The 17,681-nt window shown below is 33.1% G+C and overlaps 1 protein-coding gene across 15 annotated transcripts in view; it reads right to left on the bottom strand.

The window, feature by feature from the left end:
* DYNC1I2 (dynein cytoplasmic 1 intermediate chain 2) overlaps positions 1-17,681 on the bottom strand; it is a 59,761-nt gene that overhangs the window by 34,803 nt on the left and 7,277 nt on the right. For 4 of the 15 annotated variants that reach the window (XM_049106112.1, XM_049106111.1, XM_049106114.1 and 1 more), the window contains exons 4-6: positions 9,095-9,239; positions 3,085-3,144; positions 825-940 (exon numbers count right to left, since the gene is read on the bottom strand). In XM_049106112.1, coding sequence (XP_048962069.1) covers positions 825-940; positions 3,085-3,144; positions 9,095-9,239 — 321 coding nt within the window. Of the gene's footprint in view, positions 1-824; positions 941-3,084; positions 3,145-9,094; positions 9,240-9,944; positions 9,963-17,681 lie in introns of all 15 variants that reach the window. The other 11 variants (XM_035698000.2, XM_025460176.3, XM_025460177.3 and 8 more) reach the window with 5 other exon arrangements.

Here is a 17,681-nt window from a genome sequence, read left to right as displayed (position 1 = left end):
TGCCCCTGCTCTTGCTCTCTCTCAAATAAATCTTTAAAAAGAAAAAGAATCAAAAGACTCAACATTCAATATGATGTCCATGTATACATCTCTCTATTTCATACAGATTAAAGGCTGTTTACGAAATCAACACACTAGAGCCCTTAAGTCATAAAAGCAAAAGTTTAAGATTAGGTCTGGAGTTCTTCATTAATATGGATAACATAACAATGACAGCATATCAGAATATCACGTGCTCTACAGAACATAATTCACATGGTTTCATTTACTGTGTGATATATTCTTTTAGAGGATTATGCTTGGGGACAGAGAAATAGAACATTCCTAAGCTTTCCGGAATCTTTTTTTTTTTTAATTTTTATTTATTTATGATAGTCACACAGAGAGAGAGAGAGAGGCAGAGACATAGGCAGAGGGAGAAGCAGGCTCCATGCACTGGGAGCCCGACGTGGGATTCGATCCCGGGTCTCCAGGATCGCGCCCTGGGCCAAAGGCAGGCGCCAAACCGCTGCGCCACCCAGGGATCCCAGCTTTCCGGATTCTAAAGCATCACATATCAATGACAAAATGAAGATTAAAAACTTAAGTTTATGTCAACAAAATTAAAAACCATACATATGGTTTATACTTTTATTAACTTCTAAAAGAAAAGGTTTTAAAACTCTAAGAACAAACACATTAATACGGAAATCTTAAAGTGTTAGTATTATGTTTCCCTACAAAATAGGCCAAAAAACAAAAAAGAAAGGAAGAGAAAAAAAAGAAAGAATTCATTTACTCAAAATGGGAATTTAAGAACCATCATATTTAGGATAAATATTCACCTTCTTTGGGTTGAGCCATAACTGGAGTCTGAGTTTCCTTTGTATATGTGACGATTTCTCGAGGAGGAAAATCAACTTGTGTAATTTTAGCCATTCCAAGTTTAATAGGTCCTCGTCTAGAAAAAGTGAAGATAAATGTTTTTAAATACAACAAATGAAACATTTTAACTACATCAAACCATGTTATTTTGGAAAATTAAGAATTAAACATTGCACATCCAAATTGTAATTTAAATCCTTGTTTTATTCAAGAAATTTTAGATGAACAATGAATTGGCTTCATTCTAACAAAAGAATTTAGAAGATAGCAAAGACAAAAGGTATTTCTGAATCATCCAAGATGTTTGTTTTTCACTTTAAAAAGGCAAATAATTTAGTTTCTTAGAGCAAATGTGTGGGTAATAATAGAGTTAGAGGACAGGAATTTCAGAGTGGACTAAATATGGTTGGTTATGAGTACTGTTCTTAGTAGGGATATGATTCCAGACTTTTTTGAAGAGTCAGATATATGGATCTCACTCAGACCACATTTAGTTTCCTTCACCATTAGAAGGCTTTAGGTTTAAGAATGAAAAATAAGTTTCTGTTGAAAACCTTTCTTCTACTTATACTTTGCAGAAATTGAGAATCATATAACTTAAATCTTAAAATGAAATATTTAAACTTTTAAATCTCTAATCTCTGCATAGTCAGGACTGTCCTTGATTCATATACGGACAAACTACAATGCAAATATTCTACACCTGAATTAAAGCAACAGGTATCTTGAATACACTTCTGTTTTAAAGTCACTTCTGTTTTAAATAGGCAGAATTCATTCTTTTTTTGACAAACAGAAGACAATTGTAGCTGAGGAAAATGTAAGAAAAGAAAAATCTCTTTTATTAGGTATACGGAAGATTTTTTCTTGATTTATCAGATGTCTAAATATTTAATCAAATAATATAGTATGCTTACAAACTCCCAAAGAGGCTCTCTATTATAAGACTGACTTAAAAGGATATCTAATAAAAGCATTGCTGTAACTTCCGAAAATCAAGCAGGATATCTGAAATATATATGGATATGTAATAGTTAACTGTTTTCTAATAAAACATTTTCAAAATCCTATACAAAAAAGTATAATAAAATTAGTAATTAAACAGATTAATTTTCTCTAGGGTCCCAGAAGTGGGCCATAACAATTTCTTTTAATGTGTTTTCCACTTTAGGAATATCTTAGTTTTAAAAGGGGAAAAAAAGTACATAATCAAAGAATTAAGTGGGAAAACTTAAAGCAGACTTGAAGTAATCTTGTGTTCTAAGAATAAAATTTGAAATAAGAAACACTATATTCTGAGTTTTAAGATATAAACTACTTGAAAAGTAAATCACTCACATATCTGGGGAAAAAATGGCCAAGTCAAGAACATAAGGAACAAGTTACTAACTTGACTGCATACAGGTTCTAATTAGACAAAAAAAAAAAAAAAAAAAATCACAATATTAGAACGAACAAATAAAATACTCTAAGATTTAGGGGTAGAAGGGTAGGGTGGTAATACCTCACTTATCCAAAAGCCACTTTTTCTGAGAATAAGGAAGCAACTAAGGGTGGAGAGAGTCTCAGGGCAGTCAACAGAGAAGCTTCCAGTTAATGTACAAGAAGCTCATATACTTTTCTTACATGCCCTAATTGAAGACTTATTTACTCTTACTTTAGATTAATTCCAAATTAGGTGTTGGTCACGTGTTTTAGAAGGTACAAATTAACAATGGAAAAGAGCTATTAAGTAAAAGGCACAACGGCAGCAACAAACATATATAATTTGCATTGGAGACTAGAATAAATAAATGAATGAATTAATGAATAAATCAATGGCAATCTGGGGCCATAGTATAAATGACTAACAGCTCTGTTCCTCTTAAAACCTCAGAAATCATCAGGAAATAAATTAATATTCATATCAAGTAACTCAGAAAAGGTTCAGTTACATGAAGAATACATATCAGAAAAAGTCTGGGAAGTTTGTAATACAGCTTAGAAAGGTTTACAGAGATAATCAAAGGACTTTGGACATTTAAATGGGTAGACTTAGGTACTTAGAAAATCAGATACATAAAATATTTCTTTCACTAATGATAGAGGATAAATGAGGTGTCACAGTAAAATATTAATTCTTTTCCTAACTGTATAGTTGTACATTAGAAATTTAAGTAACAGTTTCACAAAGAATCAAATTAATTATAAAAGAGGGAAGGTAAAAAATCTATTCAATACCCCAAATCGGAATCTGAGTGAAGCTGAAGAACTGATGGATCTGTATCCCAATGCAGCGTCCTAAATGGTTGTAGGACAACCATGAAGCGTTAGCAAAAAAGGCCATAAGTTAGTCAAGCAAATACATTCTATGAATAGGTAAAGCTAAAATACTGTTCACAATTAAAAACCACATGTTCTGGTTAGTATGAAAAAAAAATACCAGGTATCACTCAATGCTCTAATGCACGCCATAAGCATAATGTGGTTAAAGATGCAAACATATAACCCAGAATAGTTAAAAGACAGTATTTTCAGATTACAGGAAGCTAATATTGCCTAATAATGGACAAGAACAGCCAAAGCATCCAACAACACGAATAATACATGATTTTTGGAAAACAAGCTAGACTATAAAAATAACTAAAATTTTAATTTTCTTAATTAAAAAAACATTAGTAGAAACATCTTAGTTAACATATTGTAATCTTGCCCAAAGCATTAAATGTGTGCAGGAAATTGTCATATTGGTAAAGGAAATGAATCAACACATAAGCCTTTAGGTAAGAAAACCAAAGACTATTCCACTGGGATACAAAAAAGCTAAAGTTTCCAAAATGTGACCCCTATGTAATTTATGGGTTAAGCACTGCCTTGGGCTTACATGTCATCTGCTTTAGAAAACAACTAAAGATTTCTGTCTCTAGGAAAAAATAAATTTTCCCAGGAAAAATATTTTGTGTTCCAAGGACTTACCTAATTAACTAAACTTCTAGAGAGTATCAATTCTAAATAAATATTTGGTTGTGTTTTAGCCTTGCCTACAGGTAAGTAACTTATATGGGATCTTTTCCACTTAAACTAAATCTTGTATTACTAGAACAAAAGGTACTTTATCACACTGGCTTTCTCACAAGTTAGTAGAATATAAGATAATTACGTACAGTACTGTATGATGCTCATAGTCCCTATTAAAAAGTTAAACACAATATATTCAGTACTACCTTTTTGTCTAATATATACTTAAATAAGTTATAGAACTAAAACAGCTACAATATTTAAATACAATAAAGATTTCTATATTTTACTTGCCTAAGCAATTTACCAATGAAAACAGATGAAACTGAACTAGAGGGGGATCCCTGGGTGGTTCAGCGGTTTAGCGCCTGCCTTTGGCCCAGGGCGCGATCCTGGAGTCCCGGGATCGAGTCCCACGTCAGGCTCCCAGCATGGAGCCTGCTTCTCCCTCCTCCTGTGTCTCTGCCACTCTCTCTCTCTCTCTCTGTATATCACAAATAAATAAATCTTTAAAAAAAATTGAGCTAGAGAGATTCTTTATATTAAAAATATAAAGAAAGATTCTGGGATTTAAACAGGATTGTGTGTATGCAAAGAAAAGGTCACTCTGAAGATCTACTAAGCAATAAATAGCAACAAATAGGCTTTGTTAAATCAGAAAGGATTCTACGAGGTGCTCTCCAAGGGATGTTCTGTCCCCAGACTTTACATTATATGAGAGGTATAGCTGCTATTAGTGACCCACAGCTCCTTGTTGAGGATGTCATTTAAGTCTAAAATTAAATAAAACGTTATCTAAAAATATAGCCAGTACCGAAAATACATGCACAACATACAGTATTATGTTTATTAAAGGCATCAGCAGACATATAAAGTAAAATTCCAATATAATCCAAAAGCCTGAAAGATAAAATGATCAAGAATGGAAAAAGGAACAAGGATCAAGAAATATGGATTACCAAATTGAGTAACTGTTAGCTACGTTTTAGAGATAACAGAAGTGACTGAGAAAGAGAACTAGAAACAATGAAATTCAACTCCGAATTTGCAGAGTTAGAGATATCACTTTTCATGGCCTTTTATATTTATTTATAAATTACAACCAGGCCCAATAGAAATTTTTGGCATTTGGAAATAATGATTCAGGTATGTCTTGATATCACATTTGGTAATGTTTAATATATTTTTTCCTTCTTCTTGAGTGTACTGATCTTGGACTGTCTTGCCCAGTTAACAGAGTTGTGTGTATAGGTTCATACATTTCACACATCTTCATGTATTTTCCTGTGATATTTCTTCTTATTCTCTTCATTCTTTCATTACCAACACGCCTGCTCAATTCAAGTTCATTCTGTCTCATTCTCAGATATTAGCATTCTTTTAAAAAGCCATATATTTAGAAATGCTATTCATTAATCACCAATTAACAAGATTAATTATCTCCCTATATGGAATCTGGAGATGATGTAGAAGTCATAGTTTTTACTCTTGCATGTATACATACATACATAAAAAAGAACATACACAGCCTTCTTAAAAGTTAATAATTAAAACTGAATCTTTGCTCTCAAAGGAGACAATATATGTACTAAGATTAAAAAGACACAAGTTAAAAAAAAAGACAAGGTTATCTCATTCAAAAGGAGGATTTTTTTTTTTGTTCTCCTGTTAAACTGAAAAGAAACTAAATCTTATATTCATTCTCTAATAAGAACAAATACCCCGAAAGATATTTAAATACTTATTTTCTTGTTTTATAACTTATTAAAAATCTATACTTTAAACTTAAACACAAGTTAGCACTCTATGCTTCGAACTTTTCAGTACAGTGAATAATATCTTTAAGGTTTAATCATTAGAATGTAAGTTCTATGAAGGCAAGGACCAGAATATTCTATTTTCTGTAATAATCTATCTAGTATTTAACATTATATTGGCAATTTGATGAATATGTATCCTATCTACAAATAAATATTTTTCTTAACAGTATTTACTCCCTGTACCAATTCACAATATTCCAACGGGTCTCTAATAAACTCTGGGTTTCGCAGTCAAACTCAGAAGGACATATTCTAATTCATATGTATTTTTTTAACATTTTATTTATTTATTCATGAGAGGCACAGAGAGAGAGAGGCAGAGATATAGGCAGAAGGAGAAGCACACTCCCCTCAGAGAGCCTGATGTGGGACTCCATCCCAGAACCCCAGAATCATAACCTGAGCAGAAGGCAGACACTCAACCACTGAGCCACACAGCTGCCCCTCTAATTCATGTTAATTTCAAAAACTGAGGAGACGGGAGCACCTTGGTGGCTCAGCTGATTGGGCATCCAATTCTGGGTTTTGGCTCAGGTCATGATCTCAGGGGTCATGGGATCAAGCCTGGAGTTAGACTCTGTGCTCACTGGGGAGTCTGCTTCAGACTGACCACCCCCTCCTTGCCCTCCCTCTTTCTTTCTCTTTCTCTCTCTCCCAAATAAATCAATAAATTAAAAAAAAAATGAATAAAACCAAGTAGACGTTACAAAGTAGTTTTAAAAGCAAATTTGCTGGGATCCCTGGGTGGCGCAGCGGTTTAGCGCCTGCCTTTGGCCCAGGGTGCGATCCTGGAGACCTGGGATTGAATCCCACGTCAGGCTCCCGGTGCATGGAGCCTGCTTCTCCCTCTGCCTATGTCTCTGCCTCTCTCTCTCTCTGTGTGTGACTATCATAAATAAAAAAATTAAAAAAAAAAAAAAGAATCAGCTTTATAAAAATAAAAAAGACTTCTATTAAAAAAAATAAAAGCAAACTTGCTGATGTGGCATTTAAAATAATCTTTCTAAAAAATAAAATAAAATAATCTTTCTACTATTCATTTTTTTTTAAAGATTTTATCTATTGATTCATAGAGACAGAGAGAGAGAGGCAGAGACACAGGCAGAGGGAGAAGCAGGCATCATACAGAGAGCCTGACGCGGCACTCAATCCAGGGTCTCCAGGATCATGCCCCGGGCTGCAGGCGGCGCTAAACCGCTGCGCCACCGGGGCTGCCCTCTTTCTACTATTCAAAATCAAAAACACAGAATTCAAAATGAACATGGTAAATTATCTACATAAAAATAGTTTATAATACAAATAAATTTAATAAATACAATAAGTCTTTGGGTAAATATTTGTACTAAAGTAATGCTGCAGAAGAGAAAAAAGCTTTCTCCTGAAAATACCATTTGCTTATCCGCAAAGGAATATTAACATATTTGTACGAAAAGTATGAAGTATGAGACAAACTTAGTCGTAAAAATAAGTTTAGACTAAATAAATTTAGCCTTTAGTCTATAATATATAGTATTTTATAAGGTACTATTACTTTTTTTTAAGTTTTGATTTTTCTTAAATGATGGTTTTATTATTTACCTCCATGACAGTGTAGCTTACATTTGCAATTTTGGTTCTATTTACGAAACAGTTTTGGAAAACACATCTCAAATCCAAACTGGTGAAACTTTTTTGTCTTCTAATTGTTAATGACAACCTGATTATTCACAAATCGATTAAAATACTGAGTTTATTATCTAGCTCCCTTGTTTCTTTTTTCTTGTCTTTTCAATACTCATTACTTATTTATAACTTCAGTCAGAGGGACTCAGGCACAAAGATGAAACTTAATAAGAAACTTTATTTCCTATTAAAAGGTGTGTTAAAAGATTTTTCACAGGAGGACATTTAACTTCTTGCCCTAAATGAGGATTCTGAATAAAGTTTTTAACTATGTTTTTAAATCTCATTTCAGCTGTCACAGGGAGTCAAAAAGTATGATGCTGTTTTTAAAAGACTTGCTGTTAGCGAGCGTGTGTGTTCATATGTGTGCATATGTCAAAAAGGAATAAGTAAAAATACTTTCCCCAATACAGTCTTTGGAGAGAGGTTGAAATCTTACTGAACTTTTGGAAAGCAAGGCTCAACATGTGTGCAGGATCCTAAAACAAATATGAAATATAGTTTTATAAGGAAGACTTGAGTACAGGAAAACTTGGCAGAAAACATTTTTTTAAGTGAGTATGTATAACATATAATATTACTGGGGATCCCTGGGTGGCTCAGCAGTTTGGCTCCTGGCTTCGGCCCAGGGCATGATCCTGGAGCCCCGGGATCGAGTCCCATATCGGGCTCCCTGCATGGAGCCTGCTTCTCCCTCTGCCTGTGTCTCATGAATAAATAAATAAAATCTTTAAAATATATATATATATAATATTACATTACTTTCAGGTATATAATGATTTGATATTTGTATATATTGTAAAGTGATCACCACAATTCTAGTTAACATGTGTCACAATACATAGTTACAAAAGTATTTTTTCTTGTGATAAGAACATTTAAGATCTACTTTCTCAGGAATCTTCAAATATGCAATATAGTATTAGTATCTGTAGTCACTATGCTGTACATTATATCCTCACAACTTATTTTATAACTAGAAGTTTGTACCTTTTGAAACTCTCACCCATTTCAACCATTCCCCATCTCTCACCTCTGGCAACCACCAATCTGTTCTCTGTATCTATATGACCTTGGATTTCTTTGGTTTTGGGGGTTTTTTTAGATTCCACACATAAGTGACATAATTCAGTATTTGTCTTTCTCTGACTTATTTCATTTAGCATAATACCCTCAAGACAGTAAACACTCCTGTTTCCTTAGCAGTTACCTCTATTTGATATTTTAGGCACTACTGTTTTCTATCTTAACTAGAATTAATAACTCAATACAACACAATTGAAGGGTTTAAACTGAATTGTTTAGATTTTCAATTACTGAATGGAAAATTAAGCACAACAAAGAGGTTTTACATTATTTATAAACTATTTTACACTGTATTTATACCATTTATACTACATTTATACTTTTATACTATCATACACTATTTATACACTATTTACATTGTTTATGTTATATATACAATAATTTACACAGTAACCTGTGTAGTATGCTTAAATAAAAAAATTAATGAATTAACATCTCTATTTTAATATAAAATAATTAGTATAAAATCAATTAACTATTCAGTCTAAATTAATCAGTTAAAATACTATTAAAAAAATTTCCCTAATTTACAACAAATAATTTCTATGCCACTTAGATTGCAAAATGTTAGTTTCAACATAGCTATTTAGTCTCTCTAAAGCATCAACAGTATGTGGGCACCAAATGCATTCTATCATTAGACTATTAAAAGAAATTTACTGTACCTAGATCCCACTGCGCCATCTCCAGAGTCTTGGCTTCCAGCTTCACTTGGTGTGCTCACAGATTTGGAGGATGGAGACATAGGAGGAGGGACTAAATAGTGAAATAGACAGGTATCCGCTGTTACTACACGGAGAGGTTGCTCAGCTTATGACGTTTCAAAATTTAACATGAAGTAATTAACAAAAAAGAAAAAAAATGGCAAACCAAAAAACAAAAATACATGAATGAAAATGAACAGTAGAAAGAAGAGGAGAAAGACAAAGTTAACAACGCATGCTGACAATTCATGCAATTTCTCTGGCAAAATGCATTTGGGTTTTATATTAAAAAAAAAAAAAAGCAAGATTATGAAAGGATGCATCTTCATCCCAGCCAACACCAAATGTGGGCACTAATTTTCAAAGGAGAGCATTCCTTCCCCCCTTTCTAACTTCTCACTTTTAAGATCACCAGATATTATAAATATTACTTATAATTGTTGTCAAAATCAAAACTCTGAAATATTCTTCAAAAGTCATTTGAGTTAGTTCCTTTGTAATTAGGAACTTATACTCTTCAGTAGACTACTAAAAAATTTTCTGAGATTCATTTTAAAATGTTAATTTTCATCTAACAATTTATTTCAGAAATACCTTAAATGATTTCCTATTCCCCCCACAAAGAAAAGGGGCCATTTTAAAGAAAATGACTACAGCTAAAGGAATGGCTCCTTTAAAATGTCCATTAGTTCCAGCAATTTGGGTGAAAAATGCAAACAGGCCATAAAACAGCATGCCTTCTAGACATGATGCATAACATAAAGTGATGCATGCAACTTAAACAAGGCAAGACTTATGATAACTTCCTTACCCCAGTATTCAGAAAAAACTGAAGTGTACAGACAAAGATACAGACACCCAAAATATTCTTAATCCCTTCTTATAGAAAAATATACATTTTTCATAGTATATAAAACAAACAGCAAATGCTTTCCCCTAAATCATCACTCTTAACATTATATATCAACACTTAAACGTGCACATTTCATGCTATTACATTTGTAAAACATTTTGATTACCATTGCAGGAAGTATAGGAGGATCATCACTGCCATCTTCTGGTTAAATTTTACCATAAATCTCCCCAATCCCAAGTATCTTTTTAAAATAATTTTTCAGTATATAATATTAAGTGACTGACACATTGTATGTTGAGTTGCAAGCCCTCCTTTTAATAGTCTACTGAAAATAGAAGTTCCTAATTACAAAGGAACTAACCTAAAGATGTATTTAATTAAAAATCTGTGTTTTAGAGAGAGTAACATTCATTGAACCCTTAAAATTATATTTAAATGTTTATACATGATACAAAAGAAGAAGCTGGGTTTGCTAATCTACAAAATGTACAAGTTTAGTACAATGAATTATATCTTTTGCTTTTTTTTTTTTTTTTTTTTTTTTGGTAATATAACCTCTACACTCAATGTGAGATGTGAACTCATGACCCTGAGGATCAAGAGTCACATGTTCTACTGACGGAGCTAGCCAGGTACCCCAATGATGAATTACATCTTAAACACAGGTAGAAAACTAATCATCTTTATTTTTTGAATGGCAAATTCCATTGGTAACCAATAGTAAGATTAGAAGAAAAAAAACACAGCTAGAATGTTTCCTGAGATACAGCGATTAATTCTTGAATTCCAAAGGACTATAAAAAAATAATTAAATGTTTCTAATTTTGTGACTAAATTTCTTAGAAACAACTATAAAACCACATCACCTTCATACGGTTCACAAGTGGATGGCACTGTGCTAGATGCTGAGTATAACACCTAAAGTAGCTAAATATGATTTCTATCTAAAAATATGGGACGCCTGGGTGGCTCAGCAGTTGGGCATCTGCCTTCAGCTCAGGGTGTGATCCTGGAGCCCCAGAATCAAGTCCCACATCGGGCTCCCCACATGGAGCCTGCTTCTCCTCCCTCTGCCTGTGTCTCTGCCTCTTTCTCTGTGTCTCTTGTGAATAAATAAAATCTAAAAAAAGATAATAATAATAATAAAATAAAACAAAAATAAAAGAACACTGGGGCACCTGGTGGTTCAGTCAGTTAAGCGTCTGCCTTCAGGCCAGCTCATGATACCTGGGTTCTGGGATCAAGTCCCATAGCAGGCTCCCTGACAAACAGGGAGCCTCCCTCTCCCTCTGCTGCTCCCCCTGCTTGTGCTCTCTCACTCTCAATCTCTCTCAAATAAACAAATGGATAAAATCTTTAAAAAAATAAAATGACATTAATGCCCCCTAACTTCATTTAGGTTATATTCCTCATCTTTTTGTCTGTTTCTCAATGTGAGGTTTTTCCTTTGTCTAAGTCCCAACCGATACAGAAATAAATAGTATCTCATACCAGTTTGCCTACTCTGCTGAAGCACAAGTATGTGTTTATTATAGTGAAGCATCATAATTTCTCATATTAAAGATTTTCTTTTAAAGATTAAAGAAGAAATTTTGTATTCCTTAATGCTTAGGAGAATAATTTTTCTAACTATACATATATATTAAGAAGATTGGAGGAAAACAGTAATATTCCTATTAATCTAATTATTTGTGATAAAGTATAAAATTCTTTTTCAGTTTATTGCATTTTTCCCCCTTTCTGATAACTTCAAGTATCATTGACTCAACTCAATAAATTCAACAGTATCTTACTTAGCTAAGACTACATTATAAAAAAAGTTCCCTCAAATTCTTTATGGAAATAAGTCAAACAGTAATTATACATACATAAACATATTAACCTAGCCAATAAGTGTGTCAAAATAAAAGTTCCCAAGATAAATATAAGTTACAGGAGCAAGGCTACCAAATTATTATAGTTTATCAGCCAGAAGCAAAATTAATTGCCATGACATCAAATTTGTGATTCAAAAAAAATCTCCATCCCAGAGCTATACCATCATTTCTCACAAAAGGCAGTTTTCAAGCCAGCTTATAGAAAGGACTCATTTAACACTCAAAATTATCTGGTTCACCCATTTCATCTTGCAATAATAAATAATGTATACTACAGAAGAGGCAAACCTAGAAAAAGAAAATTATCATTATTGAAAAAAGAGTATTAACAGAAAAGGGAATGGCAGTGTTGTTTGGTCACTACCATATTTCAACATAATTAGTCTAGAAAAATCAAAGACTACAGTAATTGCACAATAAGGCAATGCCACCATACTCTCAGATTCAACAACCTCTAAGAGCAAAGAGCATGCATTCAGGGAGGTTAAAAAAAAATTCTGAACTCATAGCACTTCAAATCTCAAAAAAAGACTCAACTTTAGAATTCATTTGTAAAGATGATTTAAGAGTCCAATCAGATATAAAAATAACAAAAGCCATTACTAATTAGCTTTTGCCAAGTATCTGAGATACAATCTGCTTAGTAAGAACAGTGATTCAGTCTCATTACTTTCACTCCAATTATCTCTCTCTCTCTTATATATAAATATATCTCTTATATAGCCTAAGACAAAGCTTTAAAAAGGCACAAAAGATTTAACATTAACATAGGTGAATATCTGAACGAATTTAAGTTTCTTAGAAGTTCATGAAGAGCAAAGACTTATTTCCTTCTTTGAGAACCAGAGGAGAAATACAGAATAAACTGAAAAACAAATCTATATCATGGGATTCACTGATCACATAAGTAATATTGAAAAGACTGTGACTCTTTAATTATCTAGAACAAAAACTCAATCAAGAAGGCCTTTCCTACCAGTTTAGATTTTGGCCTTCCAAGGATATAAAAATCAACACTGTTGTCTCTTGGCCTGCAAGGAAACATCTAGAATATTTTTAAACTAGAAATTACCTAGGAATGCACCCAGATTTATGTTTAGAATTAAGTTTGAGTTAACCACTCAGAACCACACAAACATCTCAGAGATGATAGATGAGGCACAGCCCAATTATTTATCAGGTAGAAGAAAGCCTCCTGCAAGAAGGGGCTTTTGCTAGGAAGAAGAACCTAGAAAGGTGAACAGTCAAGGAATGTGAATGGAGGGAGTAGGAGCTGGTAGATACAGTAAAATGGAAGGAGTGAGCTTCTGAGATAACCTGAAGTTGTAAGCCCTCCTCTAGCTAATCTATGATACTGAATACTCACACACAGCCCTCACTACAATAATGCCCTCTTGTGGATACTCTTAGCCTGGAACAATAACATTTGAAAAACTTATTTTCATAACTTCCTTTTTTTGTCCTGATATATAATGCTTTAAACCTTAACTCTCTTAAATATTAATTTTTCCCTTTCTATGGCCTCTTCTCCTGGTAACGAAATTTAAATATTCTCAATAGTCTCCTCTAAGTGTTTCATTTCTCTCATTGTCTTTTTCTTTTTTTTTCTCATTGTCTTTAATGTAATTCAGAACATCAGATAACTTTTTCTAAAAAAATTAATAAATAATAAAATTCTGTGGGGATCCCTGGGTGGCTCAGCAGTTTAGCACCCGTCTTCAGCCCAGGGCGTGATCCTGGAGACCCGGGATCGAGTCCCACATCGGGCTCCCTGCAGGGAGTCTGCTTCTCCCTCTGCCTATGTCTCTCTCTCTCTCTCTCTCTGTGTGTGTGTGTGTCTCTCATCTATAAATAAAATATTTTTAAAAAGAATAAAATTCTGTGGTATTAAAATACTATAATGAATAATTTGTTAAAATTAGGCTAAACATGAAGAAATGACTTGGTACATGGGAACCATTCATTCCATCTCATCAATTTACCAATTACAAGATAAATAAGTACTAGAGATAAAGCATACAATATGATGACTATAGTTAATACCGTTATATGGTATATAGGAAAAGTGTTTAAAAAATAGATTCTAGGGATCCCTGGGTGGCTCAGGGTTTAGCGCCTGCCTTCAGCCCAGGACATGATCCCGGAGTCCTAGGATCGAGTCCCACATCGGGCTCCCTGCATGGAGCCTGCTTCTCCCTCTGCCTATGTCTCTGCCTCTCTCTCTCTCTCATTGTGTCTCTCATAAATAAATAAATAAAATCTTAAGAAAAATAGATTCCAAAAGTTGTCATCAGAAGAAATTTCTTTTCTTTTCTTCTTAGTATATCTGGATGAGATGACAGATGTTAACTAAACCTATTGTTAAATTATTTTACAATATATGTGAATCAAACCATCATACAATATACCTTAAACTTATATAGTGATATATGTCAATTATTTCTCATAAAACTGGGAAAAAATGAGATTTTTTTAAATGAGATTTAAGATATTCAAAAGGCATGCAAGGGAAATAAATGAAGCAATAATTATTTTTGACTGGCAAAGTTTTTCTGTTTCTTCCTAATAAAGAAAATCCAGATAATAAATTGTCACACTAATCAATGTTTTGTGCCTTGTTGATACAGACTCAGGCTGCAGAATAATTGACAGTGTCTGTTTTCATCTCTTTACAAGACCATCAAAACAGTAGTTATACATCAAAAGAGAATGACTTTATTTTTTTCAATCATCAGTGCTTAAGAACTCTATATTGGATACAATATGTCTTGAAAACAGTTGTACCTAAAATTAACTTTCTTAAAACTGGCCACTTAGATTTAGCTTTTTAAAAAAAAAAAAAAAAAAAAAAAAAAGCCATGCTTCTTTTATGAAATATTCAAATTTCAATTTACACAATGCTTTTTTCTGAAATTTAAACAATCAGGTTTTGATTTTGCTTTTAAAGCAGATGGCTTTTATTTGGTCTTACAAGGTAGAAAGACATATGGCCTAATAATAATTGAACAAACATTTAAGTGTCTAACCTGTGCTGGACACCAGGGATAAAAATGTTATTTTCCCTGCTCTCAAGGGTCTCTCATAAAACAGTCAACTCACCAAATAAATAGGATTCTACCAATGAGAAGCTAAAAGACACTTTATTAGCTCTATCTTTTTTAAAAAAACAAATTCTTTTCAGAATAAAAAAAAAGAAAAAAGTCTATTTTAGGAAGAGATTGGCATTTTTAATAAATCCTCTTGAATATTCTGGCAGTATTTTTACCCTTCTATAATTAAAAAATATTTATTAAATACATTCTGTAGTGAAAAGAAAAACAAGTATCCATGCTGGGTCATGATATATAATGTATTTTTTATTTTGGGCTACTGTCAAGTAAGTTTGGTAGACACTGCTTTCATCTGTATCCTGTATTCTTCAGGTATAATTTTAAATAAATACTGGAAAGATTTTTTAGGAATCTGCCAGAGAACAGAAGAAGGTGAAAACCACACAACTCATTTAATGTGGCTACTATAACCAGATACCATTATATCTATTATAATGGCCAGACAAGATATATAATAAAAGGGAAAAATTTACGGGTATGATTCTCTTAAGAGTATAGATGAAGAACTCCCAAATAAAATACTTGCAAATGAATTCAGCAACACATAAGAAAAAAATTATCTCATAACTAAGTTGTTTATTCCAGAATGTAAGCATGCTTCTCCATAACAAAAGCTATCACTGTAAATCATCAAATTAATCTATTACAAGAGAAAAAAGCATATGATCATCTCAAAATATCACGAGACCTATGAATTTACTGCAAATACTTTGGCAGTTTTAAAGCATGCCCAAATACTTTGTGAATTCCAATCAACATAATATAGTGGAATTGATGACTTCCAAGAGTAAGTCATAAAAATAATAGCTTTTTTCTTGGCTGTCTTTATCTTTGGATCGCACCACTCTGGAGAACCTAACATTCTGCAAGCATACTCCAGCAGTTCTGTGGAGTGGCCCATGTAGATAGGAACTCAGGCCTCTCACTAACAACAGTCAGCACCAACTTACCACCCATGTGGGTAAGGCACCTTAAAAGCAAATCTTAGCACAAGGCAAGCTTTGAGATAACTGCAGCTCTGATTGACATCTTGACTTCAATGCTATGACATACCCTGAGCCAGAACCACTCAGCTAAGTCACTACCAAATTCCTAATGGACAGAAACTGAGAGATAATAAATGTTTATTATGGTTTTAAAAAATTCAAACTGATACAAAAAGAAATGGAAAACTTGAAGAGACTATAACCTTACAAAGAGATCTGAAATGGCTAATAACCTCTGCTCTCAACTAACCCTTGGGGGAAAAAAATGTAATCCCAGGCAGTTTTACAATTGAATTCTACCAAGTTTTAAAGAACAGGTAACATCTATCCTTTATACAAACTGTGCTACAAAATAGCAAAAGGTAAAGCTGTCCAATTTATTTTAAAATCATAACCATTGGGGCACCTGGGTGGCTCAGCGGTTGAGTGTCTGCCTTTGGCTAAGGTCATGATCCGAGGGTCCTGGGATCGAGTCCAACATCAGGCTCCCTGTGGAGAGCCTGTTTCTCCCTCTACCTATGTCTGCCTCTCTTTGTCTCTCATGAATAAATAAATAAAATCTTTTTAAAAAATAAATAAAATCATAACTACTAAAGCATGGACACTACAAGAAAGATAGCCAAATTCACTTAGAAATATATATATAAAAATTGTAAATAAAGTATTAGCTAATCTATTTAAAAAATACACCCCAAATCTCTGCCACCCCTAGAGGTGATTAGTAATTAAATTGAAAAAAATCAAGCATGTCTTCTGCTTTTCTAACAGGAAATTCATTTACAGTAACCAAATAAATCTAATTACTGAGGGAAAATTCTCCATTACAGAAGAATTTCAGACAATAAGTGCAGATGGAATGATGGAATTATAAAAACAATTCTGCAACTCCTAATTTAATATCTGATTTAGATAAGAATTACCAAGTAGTATTAAAATCATTTGGTAAAAAGTTGATGAAGAGCTGAATATTCACATGGTGCCAAAGTATCACCTCTAGATACTACCTGATAATCATAAGGAAAATAAAAATATAACTATGATGGAGAGACCTTGCAGTCACAATTGTAACCTAGTAATCAATCTTAGCATCACCAATAGCCCAACAACCAGGCATATGGGCTACTGATGTGATATAACAAGAAGTATAAAGAATCGTTTATGAGATACTCTTGCCAAAGATGTTCAACCTGAACCAAACAAGTTTTTTAAGTCTAATTTCCAGTTGAGAAGAAATACAAAAGATAGAAGAACAAAAGCTAAATATGAGAAAACCATCATATAAACCCAGAAGGTAGGACATCCTAGAGACCAGCCCGCTCTCTTCAAAAACTTGATGCCATAGGGCAAAAAGTAGTGGGTGGAGAATCTTCTATATCTAAAAAAACTAAAAACATATCACTAAATGTAGCATATGGTGCAGCAAGATTTGGATGAGGGGAAAGTTTAATTTTTTATAGAGGAAGAAAAATTTATAAAGCTAGGGCTATTTTGAAAAAGAAGAAAAAAGAGGGGTGATTTCCTATATCAGAAATTAGGACAGAATACAAAGCCATACTGATTAAAACCATGGGTTAATAGTATAGAACCAGACAAATTGGATCAACAGTAAAAATACAGAGCCCAGAACTGTCATGAATATATGGGAACTGATTGTATGACAAAGTTGGCATCAGATATCAGTGAGAGAAAAGATGAACTATTTAATAAATAGTACTGAGA

This window comes from Canis lupus, chromosome 36, assembly GCF_003254725.2.
Source record: "Canis lupus dingo isolate Sandy chromosome 36, ASM325472v2, whole genome shotgun sequence".
NCBI lineage: Eukaryota > Metazoa > Chordata > Mammalia > Carnivora > Canidae > Canis > Canis lupus.
This window is presented reverse-complemented; position numbering and strand designations above follow the sequence as displayed.